Here is a 19,021-nt window from a genome sequence, read left to right on the forward strand (position 1 = left end):
TAGTCATAAGTGCAAAACTATTATAACGATATTTCATCGGAATTCGGTGTTATTTCGAGGTACTTATGCATAATAAACGTTGTGGAAGATAACCTGGCAACCGGTGGCCATAGAGACGTCGACGATCTCATTATTGATACGAGTTTTCGTTACGTAGTTTAACGAGCACGTTCGCTGATATATAGACGCACTTATGTCACCTGCGATACCATATTAATTGCTCGCGTGCTTAAACGCCGTGCGATTGTTTTATTTTATTTTTTGTGCTATTTTTTATTATTGGCGTTCGCTGGCGAATGATGTGGTTTAAACGGGATCGTATGTGACGAATGAATAATATGTGCAGTAAGTTCCTCCGTGAGCTGGAGGGATGTATCGAGTCCCCGGAGTTGTTGGGGCCGCTGTTCCGCCGGTTCCTGGAGAAGAAGATGTTCCTGTATGAAGCTTACTGCCGCAACAAGCCGGTGTCTGAGTACATCGTGTCGGAACACGAACATTACTTCCAGGAGCTTAGGCACAAACTGGGACACAAATTGCAGGTACGTGTATTGCGGTATCGCCGTCATGCCCAATTACTAGACCACACTGTTTCATTTTGCGTACGTATACTTTGTTTTAGTGTACATACCTACATGAAATTGTTTACATTTCATCAGACAATCGCCAGGGATAAACCCTTTTTGGAAAAATATTTAAGATATTCTTACTTTATGAGCTTTTATTTAAAATACATTTGGTAGGCTTATTTGAATAGTTAATTTATTGGAATTATACATTGTCTCGTTTGAGAAGCCACCCCGCACCGGCACTTAATTTGATATAGAAGTGCGAAGATTAATATGAATATGATTTACGCGTGCGAGCTCAATTTGCATCAAGTTAAAGCGTGAACAGTTAACGTGTATAATATACCCCACGGTTGACTAGTCGACTGATAAATCTGACAACACGCCGTGTATGGCGCAAAACAGACGCTTTCGCGCGCTTCAATTAATATTTATGATGAGTTGCACAATAAATCCGAATTGTTTATTCTTAATGGCCTTGTACGATGAAATTTTTTTGTGAAAGTACCTACCTAGCTCATTAAACGCGTCGGTGATAATAGTATTTTTTGATCTCTCTGAAACTAAACTAAACTTCTACATTTCATACTTTAAAATATAATATGAATATACTATAATATTATATCCGGTCGTACTGGAAATCCTTGAGGCAGACCTTTGTCCAGCAGTGGAAGTCCCACGGCTAAAACGACGACATATTATCATATAATTTATATATAATCTTTTTGTTGGTACATAATATTATCTCCTGTACATAATATGTACCAACAAAAAGATTATATTTAAAAAAAATCATACATTTCGAGACTTCATTTTTACAAAAAAGTTGATCTTATATTATTATTATTGCAATGACAAACTTTCGCAATAAAGTTGTTCGCACAGCAAATAGGTTTATTATTGTTCATATTGTACACAAACAATATGGCCAATATGAAACCCGTCGTTCACAACTAAATAAATAAAAGTGTATTTCCGTATGAATGATATTTTATTTACTCGACTCCGTGATGTCGAGTGAGCAAATTGCCGATACTTGTAGGATGCGCCTTTTGAAATCTACTGAATATCTGACGGCTGAATAAAATATTGCATCTACATTTTCCGTTTTAAATTTAGTCTGGCGCAACGTTGTTATTTTTAAAATTACAGATTTACAAATTGAACTTTACTCCTAGTATTGAATCTTATAGACAGTAGCAAATATTATATTATTTTCACTTTTTAAAAATATTTCTAGAACAGTTCGATCATGCTTTTAGCAACTAACATCAAAACGATTTGGTGTTAGTTAATCTATGTACATTAAATGGAACTCGGCCGCGTTTCAGCTCGGCGATCTGCTGATCAAGCCGATCCAGCGCATACAGAAGTACCACCTGCTGGTGAAGAAGATCCTCAGCTACTCGGAGGTGGCCAACGAGCCGCCCAACGTGATCGACTCGCTGCGTGACGCCGTGCAGTGCACCTCCATCATACCCAAGAACGCCAACGACATGATGGACGTGGGCCGCCTGCAAGGCTTCACGGTAAGCATTCTTAAATAATTCAAAGCAAATTGGCGCTCAAACAACCGCCAGCAAATAGATTTCACAAAGGTAAGCCACCCGAGCTTGTAATTCTCCGAGGTGGTAATTCTCGACTGCAATTTTCCACGAGAGCCCGGAAAACATTTCTCCCCATTATTATAGTTGCTTCATTGTATCGTGGTAATGGAGTTATGTTCGATGCAGTCACTTTAATGATAGTGTATGCTCGCGGTCTACATATGGGGTTATTATGACGTATTTCAGAACATAATTTTCCTTTTGTGCACCACATTTGTAGATATAATATTGTTGTTTGCGAATTGTTATTGAATTTGACGCTACCGCAACTGTGATTAACTGTTGTATGTAATTATGCAGCGAATGCTCTCGAGTGGAATTTCACAATGAGCTTAATCAAATGTTACTGATTTTGATTGGATACAGTTAATATTAGCACAAATAGATATCCGCTATCAATTTGGCTATAATTATTCCGATGCACCTCACATTTACAAAATGTCAAATTAAATTATTCAGCTACGCGTTGACATCATAATTAATGAATAAGTTTATCAAAAATATAAATTAATTAGGGAATCTGGTGTCCGAGTTGCTTTAGTTATCTTTTATGTTTGTCTTGTGTTTTAAATTTGACTTAAAATTGCTACAGCGAATTCCTATTTTATTTTGACTTTTCTGTTGAGTGTTTAATTTGTACTCTTTTTGAACTGCACTTTAAATGACACGTCAAATTTTTTCTCAAAGTTGCTTAAAGTTTGTTCTTAAAGCTTGCGATTTATTTGTATTTTAGTACTAAGTTCTTTTGGCTTGCGATATTTTCAATGCACAGCGAATCATTCTATAATAATTTATTATGCGAATCATGTATTTCAATACTTATGAACCGATTTAAAACGGGATGACTTAATTGTTGAACATCAACTTTATACCTATTACATACAGAGAATGTCTTACAAAAATATTTTTTCCAAGCAAAGGGGGCGGAGTTTATTTAAAAAGATCTCGAGAAATGTACCCCCTTTCTTTATCGTACACGGGGGGTTAAAGTAACAAAAAATAATTGTATTGAATAGAAATTATATTAGTGTAACACTAAGCAGATCTACTAGTGGCACCGTTCCGCAGGGCAACATAGCGGCGCAGGGCAAGCTGCTGTTCCAGGAGCCGCTGATCGTGTCGGAGGGCACGAGCGACAAGGGCAAGGAGCTGCACGTGTTCCTGTTCCAGCAGTGCATGATATTCACCGAGCCGGTCGGCAAGCGCACGCAGTTCACGAGCCCCACCTATCACTACAAGGCGCACGTGCAGGTGATTAGCTGTGTGTGTGTGTGCGTGCGTGTGAGAGAGACGTGTTCTAATTTTAAATCAAAGAAAACCCTTATTGTTCCCGTTCCCGTGGGATTTCCGGGATAGAACCTATACTGTGTGTTAATCCAAGTTACCCTCTATATGTGTGCCAAATTTCATTGTAATCGGTTCAGTAGTGTTTGCGTGAAATAGTAATAAACATACACACACACATTCATCCTCACAAACTTTCACATTTGTAATTGTAGTATGGTAGGACGGTATGATTGAGTTACGTTTTTTGGTTAAAAGTACACTTACGTAGGTACTAAGTACGTTCGTTTTTGATTGGTTTTAAGTAATGTAAGCGTACATTGGTATCATTACCACCCTTAATTATTTTTTTGAGATTGTGTTTGTTTGTTTGCCCGTCTTTCACTCCGCAATGAATAAATTATATATTTTTTGTGACTGGAAATAATAAGGAAGCTAGAGAGTGCTATAGCCCATAGGTAACTATTTACCGTAGTGAAACTCTCTCGTAGGAATTTCCTTTGACTACGCGAGCGAAGCCGCGGCTGGTAAGCTAGTTATTATACAATCATGCAAAATTAAATCGTGTGGAATATTAAAAAAAAATATCAAGGGTGTAGTGTTAGTAATTTAAAAGTTCTACTTTAAATGTTTCTTTTAAAAGTGAGCAAGTTGTAAACTTTATTTTTATGTCTATTTACTGGTCATAATCAACTAAGACTATCCAAAGACATGCCTACTGATTTAAAATCATAAGAAATATCACTGTGTAGATAAATAACGTTAAAGTATATAATATATCACCCAGTACTGAGAAAATATATAAGAAACGCGTTTCTGCGTTAGTTTCACCGATTTCACGTAAGGGCAAATGGTGTTTGGCCATTTATGTGCTGACTAGCATTTATAAAACTTGTCACTTTCTGATTATTTCACCGATAACGTTTGAAATGGCTATTACATACTAATGTGTTGAATCTAGTTCGTATGTATATGTATAGAATTATAACGTTAAAATATGTTGAAGGAAAATATTAACCAAGTATATTATTATTTACTATACGTAACAGGAGAATATGTAATGCATCAAAATATTTACGATCATAGCATATTATCGTTATATGCTATTTATTTATATTAATTGAATAGTTTATTGTAGTTTCTGTATTCAACTTAGTAAAACGATGATGAGTAATGTTCAGACCTTGGTATTTATCGGTGCTATGAACTAAACACTGAATAATGTGATTTTACTACGATTACAGGCGGATTGATTTCGATCACAGCTTGTTTTCTGTTTTTTCATACAGTGGTGGTCACATAATTAAAGACACCCCCGAATTGACCATAAAAGATTTACATTAGGAAGTACAATTATCTGAAAAAGGTATTTAATCTAGTATTATTTTTATTAAACCATACAAGACAATATGTTCTTTAAACTGAGGGACAAAAAATAGTTATATTCCTTGTTAGTTTCGACACTTGCTCTCTGTGGGAATGTAACACAAACTTTGTTAATGTACATATAGCTGGCCACTTAATTAAAGACAACAAGAAATGAGTTACAATTTTTTATAAATAAAAAGAAACAGCATTGTGCTTTACTTCATTTGTCGCGTAATTTCATAAATCATTGACACTATAATTTTTTTGGTTATTTTTAACTTTTAAAATTAAATTTCATACGTTTAATAGTTTTAATATCAATTACTATGGTTAAAAACAAGAGTTGTGACTCCTCCGCAAGAAAAAATATTTCTAACTTCCATGATAATTAAACTGTTTCAAGGATATGGTTATGAATGCTATAAAATATGTCAAGATGTTCCACACGACCGAAAACGTACTCAGAAAAGCAAAACCAAGTGAAACTACTCGGCCGAAAGATTCAAAAATGGTGTTGTTGGCTAAAAAGATCCATTTAAAGGGTCGGAACTGATACAGTTGAGAATTGTATGGTACAGCAGGCTTGAAGGGGGGTCTGCAAGCACAATTCGACGGAGACTGTGTGAGGAAAACTTGCTATCTCGGAAAGTACCACTTTTGAAAAAACAAAATGTGAAGGCAAGATTTCACTTTGCTACAAAATACGAACACTGGACTGAACGAGAGTGGAAACATGTGCTGTTTCTGCATGAAACTAAGATTAATATGATTAATTCTGTCAGAAAACAATATGTAAGACGCCATCTCAATAAGGAAATGGATCCAAGATACTCTAAAAAGTAGTCATACATGGGGGTGGAAATATCAAAGTGAGGCGCTGTTTTTCTGGACTTGGTGTTGGACCTGTCAAAAAGACAGAAGGCAACATGGATAAATTCCAGTAAAAGTATATTTTAGAGCAATCCATGCTGCCCTATGCAGAGGAAAATTTACCTGTTGTTTGGACTTTTCAACACGATAATGATCCCAAGCACACAGCAAAAGTAGTGAAGTGCTTGTTAAGGAACCAATCTGTAACTGTTTTGGATTGGCCCCCTCACAGTCCGGATTCAAATCCGATTGAAAACTTATGAAATCAAGAAAGAAAGAAGTCGTGGCAAAGCGATCATCAAACGTCGACTAACTTTGCAAAACATTTTCGAAGAATGGAACCAATTTAGTGATGCAACTTGAATAAAATTAGTTGCTTCCATGCCCAAGAGATGTGATCCGTCATTACTGCCAAAGGACATGCAACCAAATATTGAAAAGTGTACAAATGTTTTGTAAATACGTCAGGTATTTTGTGTTGTAAAAATAATCTCATTAAAATAATATTTTTTTATATTTCTTATAAGCGAATCTAATGTCTTTAATTATATGGCCAGACCTTTGCTAGGTTAAAACTGCTAGTAGTAAGGATGAACCGATTAAAATCTAACAAACCGACAAGTTCTGTTGATAAAATTTAGTTTAGCATTAGACAACACATATCTGAATATTTTAAAATTATTTAACAAGTTCCAATGGTAGTGTAAAAAAAAATGTTGAGAGAAGTGTCTTGGGTAGTATAAAATGCTCTTAGTGTCTTTAATTATGTGACCACCACTGTATATATAATATTCTTGTAATAATTTGTTCATTACAAAATGTTATATTTAAATAAAAAAAAGTTGTTGTTGTAGGAATAAGATCTAAGTGATCTCTGCAAACTTACGTGGAACGTTTTTAAGGGGCGGGATGCCCTACGTTCTAATGAGCGATGTAATCCAAACGACATTATAGAAATGCATAAAGTTTTACGTAATGTTGTGATATAAGAATCTAAAGCCATATCAAATCGCACGTTTTATTTCTTTTGTACGCCCTTTTTTTATCATAATTTTTCACAAAACTTCAATTTTATCTTCTTGTTTTATCTTACATCACAATGATACTGAGCTTTATGAGCAAACACGTAAAGCTCTATATTCTGTTTAGCATTGAATTAAATAAATATTATAGAACAGAGAAAAATTCGATACTCACACGTTCAGAAATTAGCAATGAAATTGAAACTCGAAGTTTTTGCCATAAACTAATTTGCTTTTAAAACTAAAAGTAACACTACTCTAACATACCCTTGCAACGATTTATTTTTTTTAATTGTGCAAATTTATATGAAAATTCATTTTTCAAAAACTATCACCGATTCGGAATATTATTTCAACCGAGAAGAATCGGCGACGCTCTCTTGTAACATGAGAAACGTTGCGTCAGTGTCTTTGGTCGACACGAAGACGCCGTAGTATTAGCAAGATGCACAGTTGCAGGTGAACAAGATGCGGCTGGAGCACGAGGAGGGCAGCGGCGCGTTCGTTGTGCACTCGGTGAGCGGCAAGGAGCGGCCGCGCTCGTTCGTGTGCCGCGCGCCCGAGGCCCGCCGCCACCACTGGATCTCGACGCTCTCCAGCATCCTCGAGTCGCAGCTCATCTTCGGCTTCCGCCTCGAGAACCCGAGCGCGTTCATGAACGACGAGCCCGCCACGCAGCCCGCCGCGTAAGTGCGCGCTTAACCTATACCCCACCACACGCCTTCGTAGGGCCGTGCAACGCGCCACTCGTCTAGTCTGAGCGAGTTTCTAGCGAACGACGGTAAATCATACTTGTAATTTGATTTCGAATTAATTTGTATTTGGTACAAATTCGTATATATAAAACACGTTTTACTAAAATGTTTACTCGGATTAGAATATAATAGCAGGAAAAATTATATGCACAAAACACGGTGCAAACACTTCAGCTAGACTAGATGATTGGCGTGATACATTACTATCTAACTAACTAGTGTAGCTTTCACTGTAGTGGCGCGGAAACACGTTGAAATGGCATTACGCTTTCCATTAGTTGATCAATTTGGATCGTTGATTTATTATTCGTTTCCTGTGGTTCTAACTTAGTTTAATTTTAAAGGTCGTATGCTGTATTTGGAGAACTTAACTGTTTATAATATTTAAACTTCCGTTTCATTTGTCACCTCTTCTTAACTCTATTCTTTCTTTCAAACTAATCTCTTTATACAACCTTTAAAATTTCCTAACATTTCGGCTTTATATTTGTCTTCACTTTTAGACTGAATTTTTGCTTAGGCAATTCGGAAAATAACTATCGATTTGATGTATATTATTTTAAATAAATTGTATTTTTAAATATCGATGATAAGGCACAAAGTTTTAGCATGTATTAAAATTATAATAAGGTTTATTACGCCTCTAGTCACCGTCGAACGTAGATTAAGTTTCTAATTTCATATGTATATAAGTGTATCCATAGTATTAAGTTCATTTTGTAATTATTCAATCACCATTTCCTTTAACAGTGTATTCTAAAATGCATGGTTATATTTATTTACACGTACAGTTTGTAGTTCGAATCATGTGTACTTTATATTTATAAAGCTTTGTATTAACTGTGAAGGAATGTGCATGTAAACCAAATATTTTAGTATGTATCTTTAATTGTATAGTGGTCATAACCATCATTTTATTATTCAACATTTTACAAGTTAATCCCTTGAACATATATTATAAATATTTTAGCGGTTTTTGTATTTTATATAATGTGTCTACGAAAATAAATACCAAAATTATACAAGCATGAATTCAATTTACATTGAATGTTTTTATTTTACCCTGACCAAATTTTATTGACATAATTTATTTTTTTATTAAAAATCCTTCTACATTTAAAGTACTCGTAAGAGGATAAATATTATTTAATAGTTATATTTCCTTAAATAATATAATAGATACATATAGATACATGCCTTTTGTTCTATGTGAATGTTCATAATATATTTTATACGATAATTATTGTAATATTGCATGCATTTAACTCGATATAATATAAATTTTTAAGCATGCGTGATATATACGTAGATAGTGTAAAAATGACTAATATACACAACATTATAATTTATGTATTTGTAATTATTCCATTAACAAAGTACTAGAAATCCATTCTGAATTAGCACTTTCATTACATTCTTTTTCTTTCAATATGAAAATTAAGTTTTTTTACTGATAATAAAATGGATATCGATTAATTAGCTATTATTATATTTTTTATAGCCCGAAAATGTAAGGAGCGTGAACCCACCTAGGCGTTCCTGAACGAACCTTGAAACGGAATCGCAATAGAATACTGCCATTATGTTATCAAATATAATAATTTTGTTCAATTAGTACCCGTAGGGGTAGGAGCTATTTGGAATTGATCTAGTGTTAGAGTTTAGATAAACCTATCCACGTATAGTGGCCGACATCGATATCATCATTTTAGCTGATTGCTAGGAAACATTCATACGCTCTCTGATATTGCATATTATATTGTAATTGTTATTCTGGTCCAAATAAAGTGATTGTTACGACGGTATTAGTTTATAAGTTTTGTGTGATGTTATGTGATATACGATTGTGTTCCGCGGTTTGTATTACGATGGACTGTGTCAGTGCGCTCATTACTAGTTTCGATCTCAATGCTGTTAATCTTCACTTTAAATAGATATTGTTATACATATTACATGTCTAATTTAGGTTTATGAGAGCAATATGCAAATCGATTAAGTCATCTAAATAGTTTTGATTCCCCTAAGGAGAAAATTAACGATACTTCAGTCCTTTAAATGTAGCAATCTTCTGTGCAATATCTACATCGCATTAGTACACATCATTTGTGTGTAAACTAATTCAAGCAAATCTTAATTTACCTTATTTACAGTAATATACTATATTATAATCTATTAAAAACATAGAAAGCGATTATTTAGTTAAATTTATTAAAACAATAGTTTTCATTGACTATATTTATTGAATTTATCTCAAAATAATATATTCATCTAAGTGAGCAATGAGCATCCCTGTTTAGCTTTTCTAACCCTTAGTGAGCATTAACGGCAGCATTTGAAAAAAATAACAATTATTAATCCAATGAAGTTTGTAATTGATATATACATATCGAATGATATTTATAAACTTAGTATGTAAGTCGTTTACGTATATACGATGCGCTGATCGTGGTGTTGACATGTAACTTGCACGTAATTGATACTCGATTCCATTAGTATGCGTTTAGATAGTTCACACGCGTGTAGCTGTTAGAAATAATATATACAACTTACTACCATCGTTCTCTTTAGCTATAATATAATAGACCACGCTTCGAAAACCAGCCTCGTAAGACTGGGATTTAATATAGAGTATAGAGTAATTTGCATTTGTTTATCGATTGCTGTCCCCGCGTCGTAATAAAAATTTTGTAACGTCCATTTAATAACGAATTTAAATAATTGATTCAGGCTGTTGTTTTCCAAGATCGGGGCCAAATTGCTTTACAATCTTCTTTTGAAATTAATATTGAATTTCACATTGACGTATTCGTTATGTTTCAAGCAATCGTGTGATTAGTACCTATTTCATTTGCTCTGTTAACAAACAAATTGGTTGTATTTATTAACATGTATTTGTCTATCAAAACTAGCTATAGTCTGTTTATTCTATAACTTTCAAACGAAACGCATAATATGTAATTTAGTTAAATATTATAATAAATACTCTAGTATATTTATCCTACTCAATAGTATTTCGCTGCTGCTACTTTCGACGGAAGAGATGCAGTTTGGGTAAAGCTAAATGTATAGAATATATTTTTGTGTAAGGAATTAGGTACCAGTATGTACCAGTGTTTCCAAAGTAAAATCGAGCACAGTGTGCATTAGCAATGTGTAAATCTGGTCTTATTAAGAGTTAAAACGTTGTCTTCCATCTGGTGAAGGAAAGTTTTTATACAAAATATAAGGGAAATGACATTCAAACACGTAAGCTAATGACTTTCCAGTGTCATAGATATTAAAGTTAGGAGCAGCGGAGCGACGCTGTAGGTAGTGACATACGCTAAGGGTTTGTGACTTGCTGCGAAGACATGGTGTTGTGTAACTTTTGTAAGATATAGCTATGTGATAAAATCGAAACTGTTATTGGATGGAATGGAATGGAATGTAAAAAGTAAAGCTGCGTCTTCTGTATGTCCTCTATAACCTCTTAATATTATTTACTCTATCCTGTAACATTCGTTATATTTATTAGTATATAAATTGCACGAGCTATCGATACTAGTGGATATTATATTGTATTTGTCTAAAAACTAATTCTTGTAACACTAATGGTATCTATAATTTTGGACCTTAGTCTGTATATATTTTATCGATTCTTAATTTGTATATATATCTAGCGCTAACTTCTATAAATCACTGTAATAGTAACAATGAATATTTTACATGACTAACCAATAAATGTGAATAAAATATTGCTTATGGTTTTATGCTTTTAGTCCCGCATGCTTTTTTCAAGTTTTGTTGGTTTTGATTTGTTTATTTTTGTTTATGGGGCCAGCTTAGAGCTAACACACGATACAAATGCTAAGCCATAGTAAGAATTTCTCGCAAACTAAATCCTATATACATATATGCATTCTCATATTTTAATGCAAGAGCAGAAAATATAAAGCCATTACTCGATATAATCACAGTTCTTATCAATCGAGTCGTAGAGTGAAATAATTATTATCAAACTGATTTTTTATTGGACTGAGCGAATGGAATTTGTAGATATAAATAATAATAACATCAAACCTAAAATAAAATAATTATTAGTTTTTTAATAGTTACAAACGTGTACACGTTAGCCGATCGGGCAACGTACGATAGCGTATCGAGAGCATAAAGCATAGAGGAGCGAGCTGGCGTGCCCACTTTTGTTTTTGTTTGGTTAACCCGTCCTCTCCCGGCCCTAGTGATTGTTGGTGGGGGCTCCGCAAGACGGAGAGCGTGCCGCCGTCGCTGGGCGAGCGGCTGGCGGGCGAGGGGGGGCGCACGCAGCGGCCGCACGCCAAGGCCAACACCATCAACCTGCCCACCAGCGCGCGCGACGACCACAAGAAGGCGTCGCCCAGCTCGCCCACCGCGCCCGCCGCCGCCAGCCCCACCTCGCCGCCGCACGCCAACGTGAGTACACACGTAACGCACTGTACTACAGTACCCTTACCCTTACCCTTAGTTACCCTTGCCAAAAATATATGAACCACCAGGTGACGTATATAGGACGATATAAGAGCGTAAAATAATACGCTTCAGCACATTGCCGTCACCTGTATTGCCAACTGCAGTGGAATGGATTAGAAGCTGTATTAAAACAGTATGAAACTGATGTCGTACAGAATGATGTTACCAAATTCCCTGGAAATTGTTAGAAAATCAAAACTAAAAAACATACCGAATATGTGGCGCACCATTTTTTACGGCACTGCGCACTTTGTTATTATTTTTAATAATTCTATCGATGATAAAAATGCCGTACAAAATAAATGACCAAAATGTACTGTACCTGCACTTTTGAATTCTCACCTACACTCAGTTGGACGGCTTACAGGTGACGGCATAGTGCTGAACCTTGTTATTTTATGCTCTTATATCATCCTATATACGTCATCTGGTAGTTCATACGAAACATCTATTTTTAGCATGGGTATCTTTATACTCTAGTCAGATACTTAAATATTAATTAAATAACAAGGCATATAGAACAGTTAAGTTGGATCTGTTTTAGAAAGATCACGAAGTAATTCTAATCATAATTATTGGGGTACTTATGTAATCACGTATTATGAATGCACAAAATATTGTGAAAAGTTGTTCTAATACACATGGGATATTTATTAATTAAAATCACAAGTATTACTGGTTGCACCTGTTTAATGATATAAGCAATATATTTATTGCGCTTGAACTAGCACCAAATATTATATTATTTCAACTGGGCTTCTTATGTATTTATTTCGAAATCTGCTTTATTTAAATCCGTAACCTTCATATGTCAATATTTATCTTAATTGCAAGCATATTATCACTTCTTCTCTGTTGCATGTTCTTTAACGCTTTTCTTTATTTCTTTTGTTGTAGGTATGATATACACGGGAATGCATTTTTAACATAGACTGTGATAGCGGATCGATAAGACGACTGCGATATGTGTTAAGTGTTAAATGCCGCCAAAACGTTAAATTAAGCTATATCTATTTATTGCATTAGTATAAGAAGTATCTAGCGAGCGGGAGACGTCGGGGAATACGAGAAAACGGTGAGCTTGCATGAAACGCTTGAAGTCGGCCAGCGGACGGGGATGATATCGATGTGTGTGTGGCAGGGCTTGTCGAAGCGGGCGTGGGGGCTGAAGCTGCGGCGCGGCGGCGGCGGCGAGCCCAGCGACGGCGTCGTCACCGAGCTGCGGCCGCCCGAGCTGCTGGAGCCGGCCGCCGACGTGACGGTGGCGCCCGGCGCGTCCGCCGTGCTCTCGTGCCGCGCCAACGCCACGCGCGCCACCGCCTCCTGGCGCAAGACGGCGCCCGAGACGCGCGCGCTGCGCCACGGCGGCCGCTTCGCCATCACGCTCGCGCCCGACGGGCTCGCCTCGCTCACCATCCACGCGTGCCGCGCCTCCGACGCCGGCGTCTACTGCTGCCTCGTGGGCAACGAGCTGGGCGGCGTGCAGACCTCCGCAAGGCTCACCGTGGGCTCCGGGGGCACGCCCGGCATACCTGCGGTCCGGGCACACCCTGGCGGTGGCCTAGTCGTGCATTGGGACGAGCCGGAGGCGGCTCATCTAGATTACTGTCGCGTCGGAGAAGGAGAGTGGAGACGTGCCACAGAGACTCCGGCTGCGGCCAATACCTTAGCGTTAGAAGAATTACCCGCCGGCCAATACAGCTTTCGATTGATTTGTGTGCGGAGTGGGGCGGCCGGTTCCGCATCAGAACCTGCAGCCTGCGGGGGAGGTGGAGGCTGGCAGCGGGAACAGTTTTCTCGACGATATTCTATTGAAGAAGAGATCGGAAGAGGCCGGACCGCGCGGGTACTCGCAGCCCGCGATACCGGTACAGGACAACGTGTCGCTTTAAAACAGGTTAGTCTACTGTATTTTTATATAACATTGTGTATATTATAAACATTAACATATTTTTTCTGAAATTGACGTAACATTGCCTAAAAAATCTAAAGAATTTTGTTAATTCAATATATATTCCTATTATATAATAATTTACAAAACTGTAAATTGGCTACACACACTACACACCATACGTACCCCCAGGTGGTGGCGGGTCGCGGCGCGGACGCGATGCGCGAGTACCGCATCCTGTCGCGCGGCGCGCACGGCGCGGTGGTGCGCGCGCTGGCGCTGTTCGCGGAGGTGCCGCGGCCCGGCGCCAACACCATCGTGCTGGAGCTGGTGGCGGGCGGCGCGCTGCTCGACTGGGCGGCCGCCAACCCGCACACGTACACGCAGCGCACCGTGGCCACGCACACGAGGCAGCTGCTCTCCGCGCTCGACTGGCTGCACTCGAACAATGTCGCTCATTTGGATGTCAGGGTGAGTTCATCAGTTTTAATAGCTTTTTGCCGTATATTTTCGACCGACAAGACGTCTAGTAGTTGTGAAACTGGCTATAAAGTAAATAAAATAGTTAAGACAAAAGCCTTTCTTACGAATGTTGCGAGAACTTGTGGGATATTACATATTAGCAAAAAATAATAATCTTTGGAACAAGTATCAGATAATAGTGTCATCACAAAATAAAAATATCATTCAACGTGGTTCTTGAGATATCAACATTTCTTTATTTTTAAGAAATTCGTATTTGGTGTGTAATGATTGTTAGAATTGTGAATTATTGTTGTAGCCGGAGAACATCCTAGTGGAGCTGGGTGGTACGCAAGCGCAACTGAAGCTAGTGGACTTCGGGTCGGCGGTGGAGACGGGCGGCGAGGCGGAGGCGACGCGCGGCGCGACAGTGCTGCCGCCGGCGCCCGCGCAGCTCGAGTTCGCGCCGCCCGAGTGCGTGCTGGGCCGCCCGCCCGCGCCCGCCTGGGATGCGTGGGCGGCCGGCGTGTTCCTATACGTGTTCCTTACTGGGGTGAGTGCAATCACTAGTCCTAGTACTTACTGATTTAAGCCCGCGTGGAACGCATGTACCTCCTGCGGGCGTATTCTTGGTGGGGTGAGCGCACTCGACATGACTGAGGTGAGATTTTGTTTATTGAAGTGTATCTAATAAATAACGCAAAGGGGATTGATTTAATTTGGATAAATTTTAAGGATTTTTTTTAATAACAGACACTAAAATAGAATAATATTAATCTAAGTATAATCCGGACGAAGACGGGGTATACGATAAGAAGACCGTAAAATCCACTTCTGTTTTATTTAAGATAGCAAAAGCTAAGTCAAGTTAAAGGCCGTAAGTCGGTTTGAATAACTTTGACATTTACAATGGAACGATAAAAATAAGGAAGATAAAACATTTGATTACTGTAAAATTGTAAATATCCAATACGATAAAAAATATAATAACTATGCATATTTAAAAATATGGTAAAATGATAATATGTTCAATTATTGTGAATATTCAAAATATATCAAAAAGATAAGATATTTAATAGCTGAGATTAGACGTGACCAGTTTAATATCGAAACCTTCCTGTTAGGTATCTATGTCGACTGAAGCACAATAACCATTTTATTATTTTTAAGTTATTTAGTTTTCTAAGTTTGTAATGAAATATTTGTTGTTGTTTTACTCATGGCTGTTAATCCTTATTCGGACACGCATTTGTTTAGGTAAACTAAAGAAAAAGTAGCCAAGATTGAGTAAAAAGAGAGATGTAGAACAACTCCCAGCATTTAGGAGCACACGCTACCTAAACTTGCGAGGCGCAGGGTTTTCACTTGTCACATTGATATTTTAAATGATTGTATAAACAAACAGCTTCCGCTCACAGCAATGGCGTGGCCGCACGAGGCTGGTACCCGAGCGGGACCTTTGTTCGAAGATAAGATATTTTTCTTTTTTTTACTATGTTTTACCTGACAATTTAAATAAGCCCTTTTCTGTTTTCAGTTGTCGCCGTTCCTGGACGAGTCGATAGAAGAGACGACGGCGAACATAATAAAGTGCGACTACTGCTTCCCGCCGGAGCACTGGGCGGGCGTGGAGGAGCGCGCGCAGCTGCTCATCCGCGCGCTGCTGGACGCCGCGCCCGCGCGCCGCCGCACGCCGCGCGACGCGCTCGCCGACACGTGGTTCGATGAGGTGCGTGCTACTGCACTGACGACATACAAATGCGAATAAACAGTACCATATAACCTTTTCATACCACTACAAAACCTATTAATCTAATTCTATTTTACATAGGCCTATATGTGTGATTGTTGCAGGCGCCCAACACGAGTTTGTCGGCGACGCAGCTGAAGACGTTCCTGGATCGGCGGCGGCCGTCGGGGCACGGCAACGCGCTGCACTCGCTGCGCTCGCCCAACGACACCTGACGGAGCGGCGCCCCCGCGCCCGGCGCCCCCGCCCCCGCTGCCCCCGCGCTCTCGAGCCCGTGACGCACGTACCGCACGCCCGCACGATGAGCCCGTCTCCTCTCACTCACACGTGGCCTCTTCTCCACTCTATCGACAGAACGCAAAGGCATTCTCGTAGCCCCAATGTTGTGACGACATATTTCTAAGACTTAATTTGCAAAGAGCTTAGCTGAATGAACGCGCAGACGTTCGCCCGTTCCGACGCCCGGCCGCCGCGCCGAGCCGCTTCGAAGGCTCGTCTCTAGGTGTATCGAATAGTCATTTGTGCCCACCTCTCGGTTTCGTTGTATGAGCGAAATCCCTGCGATGTATTTTCACGGTTTATTTAGTCGATTATATTGTATTATGCCAAATAAAATTCGCTTTTTACCGAGTGTAGATTATAATGGACCAGTGGCACGCCGCGATCAGACATGTAGTCTCGACTGAAATCTTCACAGATTTTATGTATTCCGATGGCCTAACTTAGACAGTTAATTAAGGTAACATTACGTAAAACTGGCCGTATTAAGGAAAGTGTCTGTGATTTTTGCTAATTAATATTTCATGCTTATTCCTAATTTTTACCTGTGTACTAAATACTTTTAATTGTATATAGCACTAAGTTTTAGCGATTATAATATTATAGTTCTTATTTTAGTTTTTGACCAAATTGCAAATTTTATCCTAAATGAAATTTAAAATGGATCACTTTGTATTGGTGACATATTACTAATAAGACAATAGTGGTCAGTACACTCGATGAATTATTGTTGCGATGACTTTTTTCGATTTCAGTATTATATTATTGTGTCACGCTAATTTTTAGTCTTTAGTCAAATGAATATTAATTATATAAATGTATTTTATTACAATTTAATTTTACCTTACGGGGAAATGTTATTTTCTAAGCCTATTCCGCTTTTGACATATTATTGTTCGTAAATGTAGTTCCAATTAATTTTAAATAAGAAATCAGAAATCCAATTTTAAAATTTTATTTTTGCATGTTAGTTTCGTTTTTTAGATTGAAATCATGAACAAAAAATATTGTACGCTTATTTTATTCACATTGTGATCATTGTAATGAATTAAAATGAATTCAATTTTAATAAAATGTATTTATTGTGACAAACACGTGTGTACGGAAAGGTTTTGTAGTGATATTCATTTCAATCCATTTTTCTCAATTGCATAACTTTTTTTCTGTCTGATGTTAAAAATAATCAAAGCTTGAACCGAAACTCATGAAAATCCCGGAGAATAAAGATATGCTTTAAAGTTAATCGATAGTTTAATTACTTCGTGTATACGATATAATGGTTATAGATTATAATTAGACCTCTAAAGTAATTATTACCTTTAGCACTGTTATAAAACTGGCTTCTACACCATATTTATTGTGTTAAATCTTCAATTTATGATATTTACTTTTTCAATACGTTTCAAAATGCCTTATCGCGACACTATATAATCTATATATAATATGGAACCGTAGTTCATCTCAAAATAACGGCCATGTTAAAGAAACAGCAAAAATGATGGCGTATAAAATACCTGAAATCTGGTTTTATACAAGCTCAAGGTTAGAGTGGTATAAAGGAACACTCATAAAATGGGTCTTTACACCCTTTAGTTTTAATTACGTCTGTGTTATAACGATTATTATACTGCGCCTATATACCTAGCTATAGTGGTAAGAAACTAAGAAATCCGCACACAAGTCGCGTAGTTTCGCCGTATTCCCACACGACGATCATCGCATTATCAGTGTACCTAACATTACGACTCGTTGTAGTACTGATGTATCTATATGAATTACGGTATAATAAAATTCAATATATAATTTTATGAAAATCTTGTTTTATTTTTACCAAACCCATTAAAATATGATTTAGTAGGCAAGAGGACGAAGAATTAATTTTTAAGCACCTTCGGAACACAACAATTTTGGATTTGGCTTAAAAAAATAAAACAAAAAAATAATATCTGAAACATATTTTATTAAATTTAAAAAATGCATTTAAATATTGGAGTGCATGTTTACATTAGTTAATAAAATACAAAAATACTTTCAGGGCATTAAAAATTTATAAAAACCAGTCAATATTCGATTTATGGCAGTTTCCTTAATTAATACTAAATAAAATAATAATCTAAAAATAATCATGATAGGAAATCGAATATGATAAATATTTATTTTTTTCTAGCTTATCTATGTCACTGCGACTAATGCACCCACAAATGTTAAAAGCATAGAGACACGATCACAATAAAAGGTTCGTCCTACTAGCATTTTATATTTTATAGTTAAATTTATAAAATTTCATCATCATCACACATCACTATCAGCCTTCATTTGTCCACTGCTGGACATAGGCCTCAGTCATGGCACGCCACTGAGCCCGGTCGTTCGCTCGTTGCCGCCAGTTATGCCCAGCAACCCTGCGGATGTCGTCATTCCACCTTGTAGCAGGGCGTCCTACGCTGCGTTTGCCGAGCCGCGGTCTCCACTCTAAAACATGTGTGCCCCAGCGGTTGTCCGTTCTGCGGCACATATGACCGGCCCACTGCCACTTCAGCTTGCTAATCCGGTGAGCTATGTCGGTAACTTTCGTTCTCTGGCGAATAATTTCGTTCCGGACCTGGTCCCTCAGAGAAATACCGAGCATAGCTCTCTCCTTAGCTCGCTGAGCGACTTTAAGTTGGTGGACCAGTCGTA

At 37.8% G+C, this 19,021-nt stretch overlaps 1 protein-coding gene across 10 annotated transcripts in view; it reads left to right on the top strand.

Moving 5' to 3' along the window:
- Positions 1–18,156, top strand: part of LOC123705411 (triple functional domain protein) — a 101,860-nt gene extending 83,704 nt beyond the window's left edge. For 6 of the 10 annotated variants that reach the window (XM_045654158.1, XM_045654166.1, XM_045654163.1 and 3 more), the window contains 10 exons: positions 347–539; positions 1,898–2,095; positions 3,242–3,424; positions 7,171–7,403; positions 11,693–11,903; positions 13,102–13,857; positions 14,044–14,322; positions 14,633–14,866; positions 15,851–16,042; positions 16,168–18,156. In XM_045654158.1, coding sequence (XP_045510114.1) covers positions 347–539; positions 1,898–2,095; positions 3,242–3,424; positions 7,171–7,403; positions 11,693–11,903; positions 13,102–13,857; positions 14,044–14,322; positions 14,633–14,866; positions 15,851–16,042; positions 16,168–16,278 — 2,590 coding nt within the window. In that variant the 3' untranslated portion in view covers positions 16,279–18,156. Of the gene's footprint in view, positions 1–346; positions 540–1,897; positions 2,096–3,241; positions 3,425–7,170; positions 7,404–11,692; positions 11,904–12,857; positions 13,858–14,043; positions 14,323–14,632; positions 14,867–15,850; positions 16,043–16,167 lie in introns of those variants that run through there. The other 4 variants (XM_045654162.1, XM_045654165.1, XR_006753304.1 and 1 more) reach the window with 3 other exon arrangements.
- Positions 18,157–19,021: the final 865 nt, after the last annotated feature.

Source organism: Colias croceus, chromosome Z (genome assembly GCF_905220415.1).
Source record: "Colias croceus chromosome Z, ilColCroc2.1".
Taxonomy (NCBI): Eukaryota; Metazoa; Arthropoda; class Insecta; order Lepidoptera; family Pieridae; genus Colias; species Colias croceus.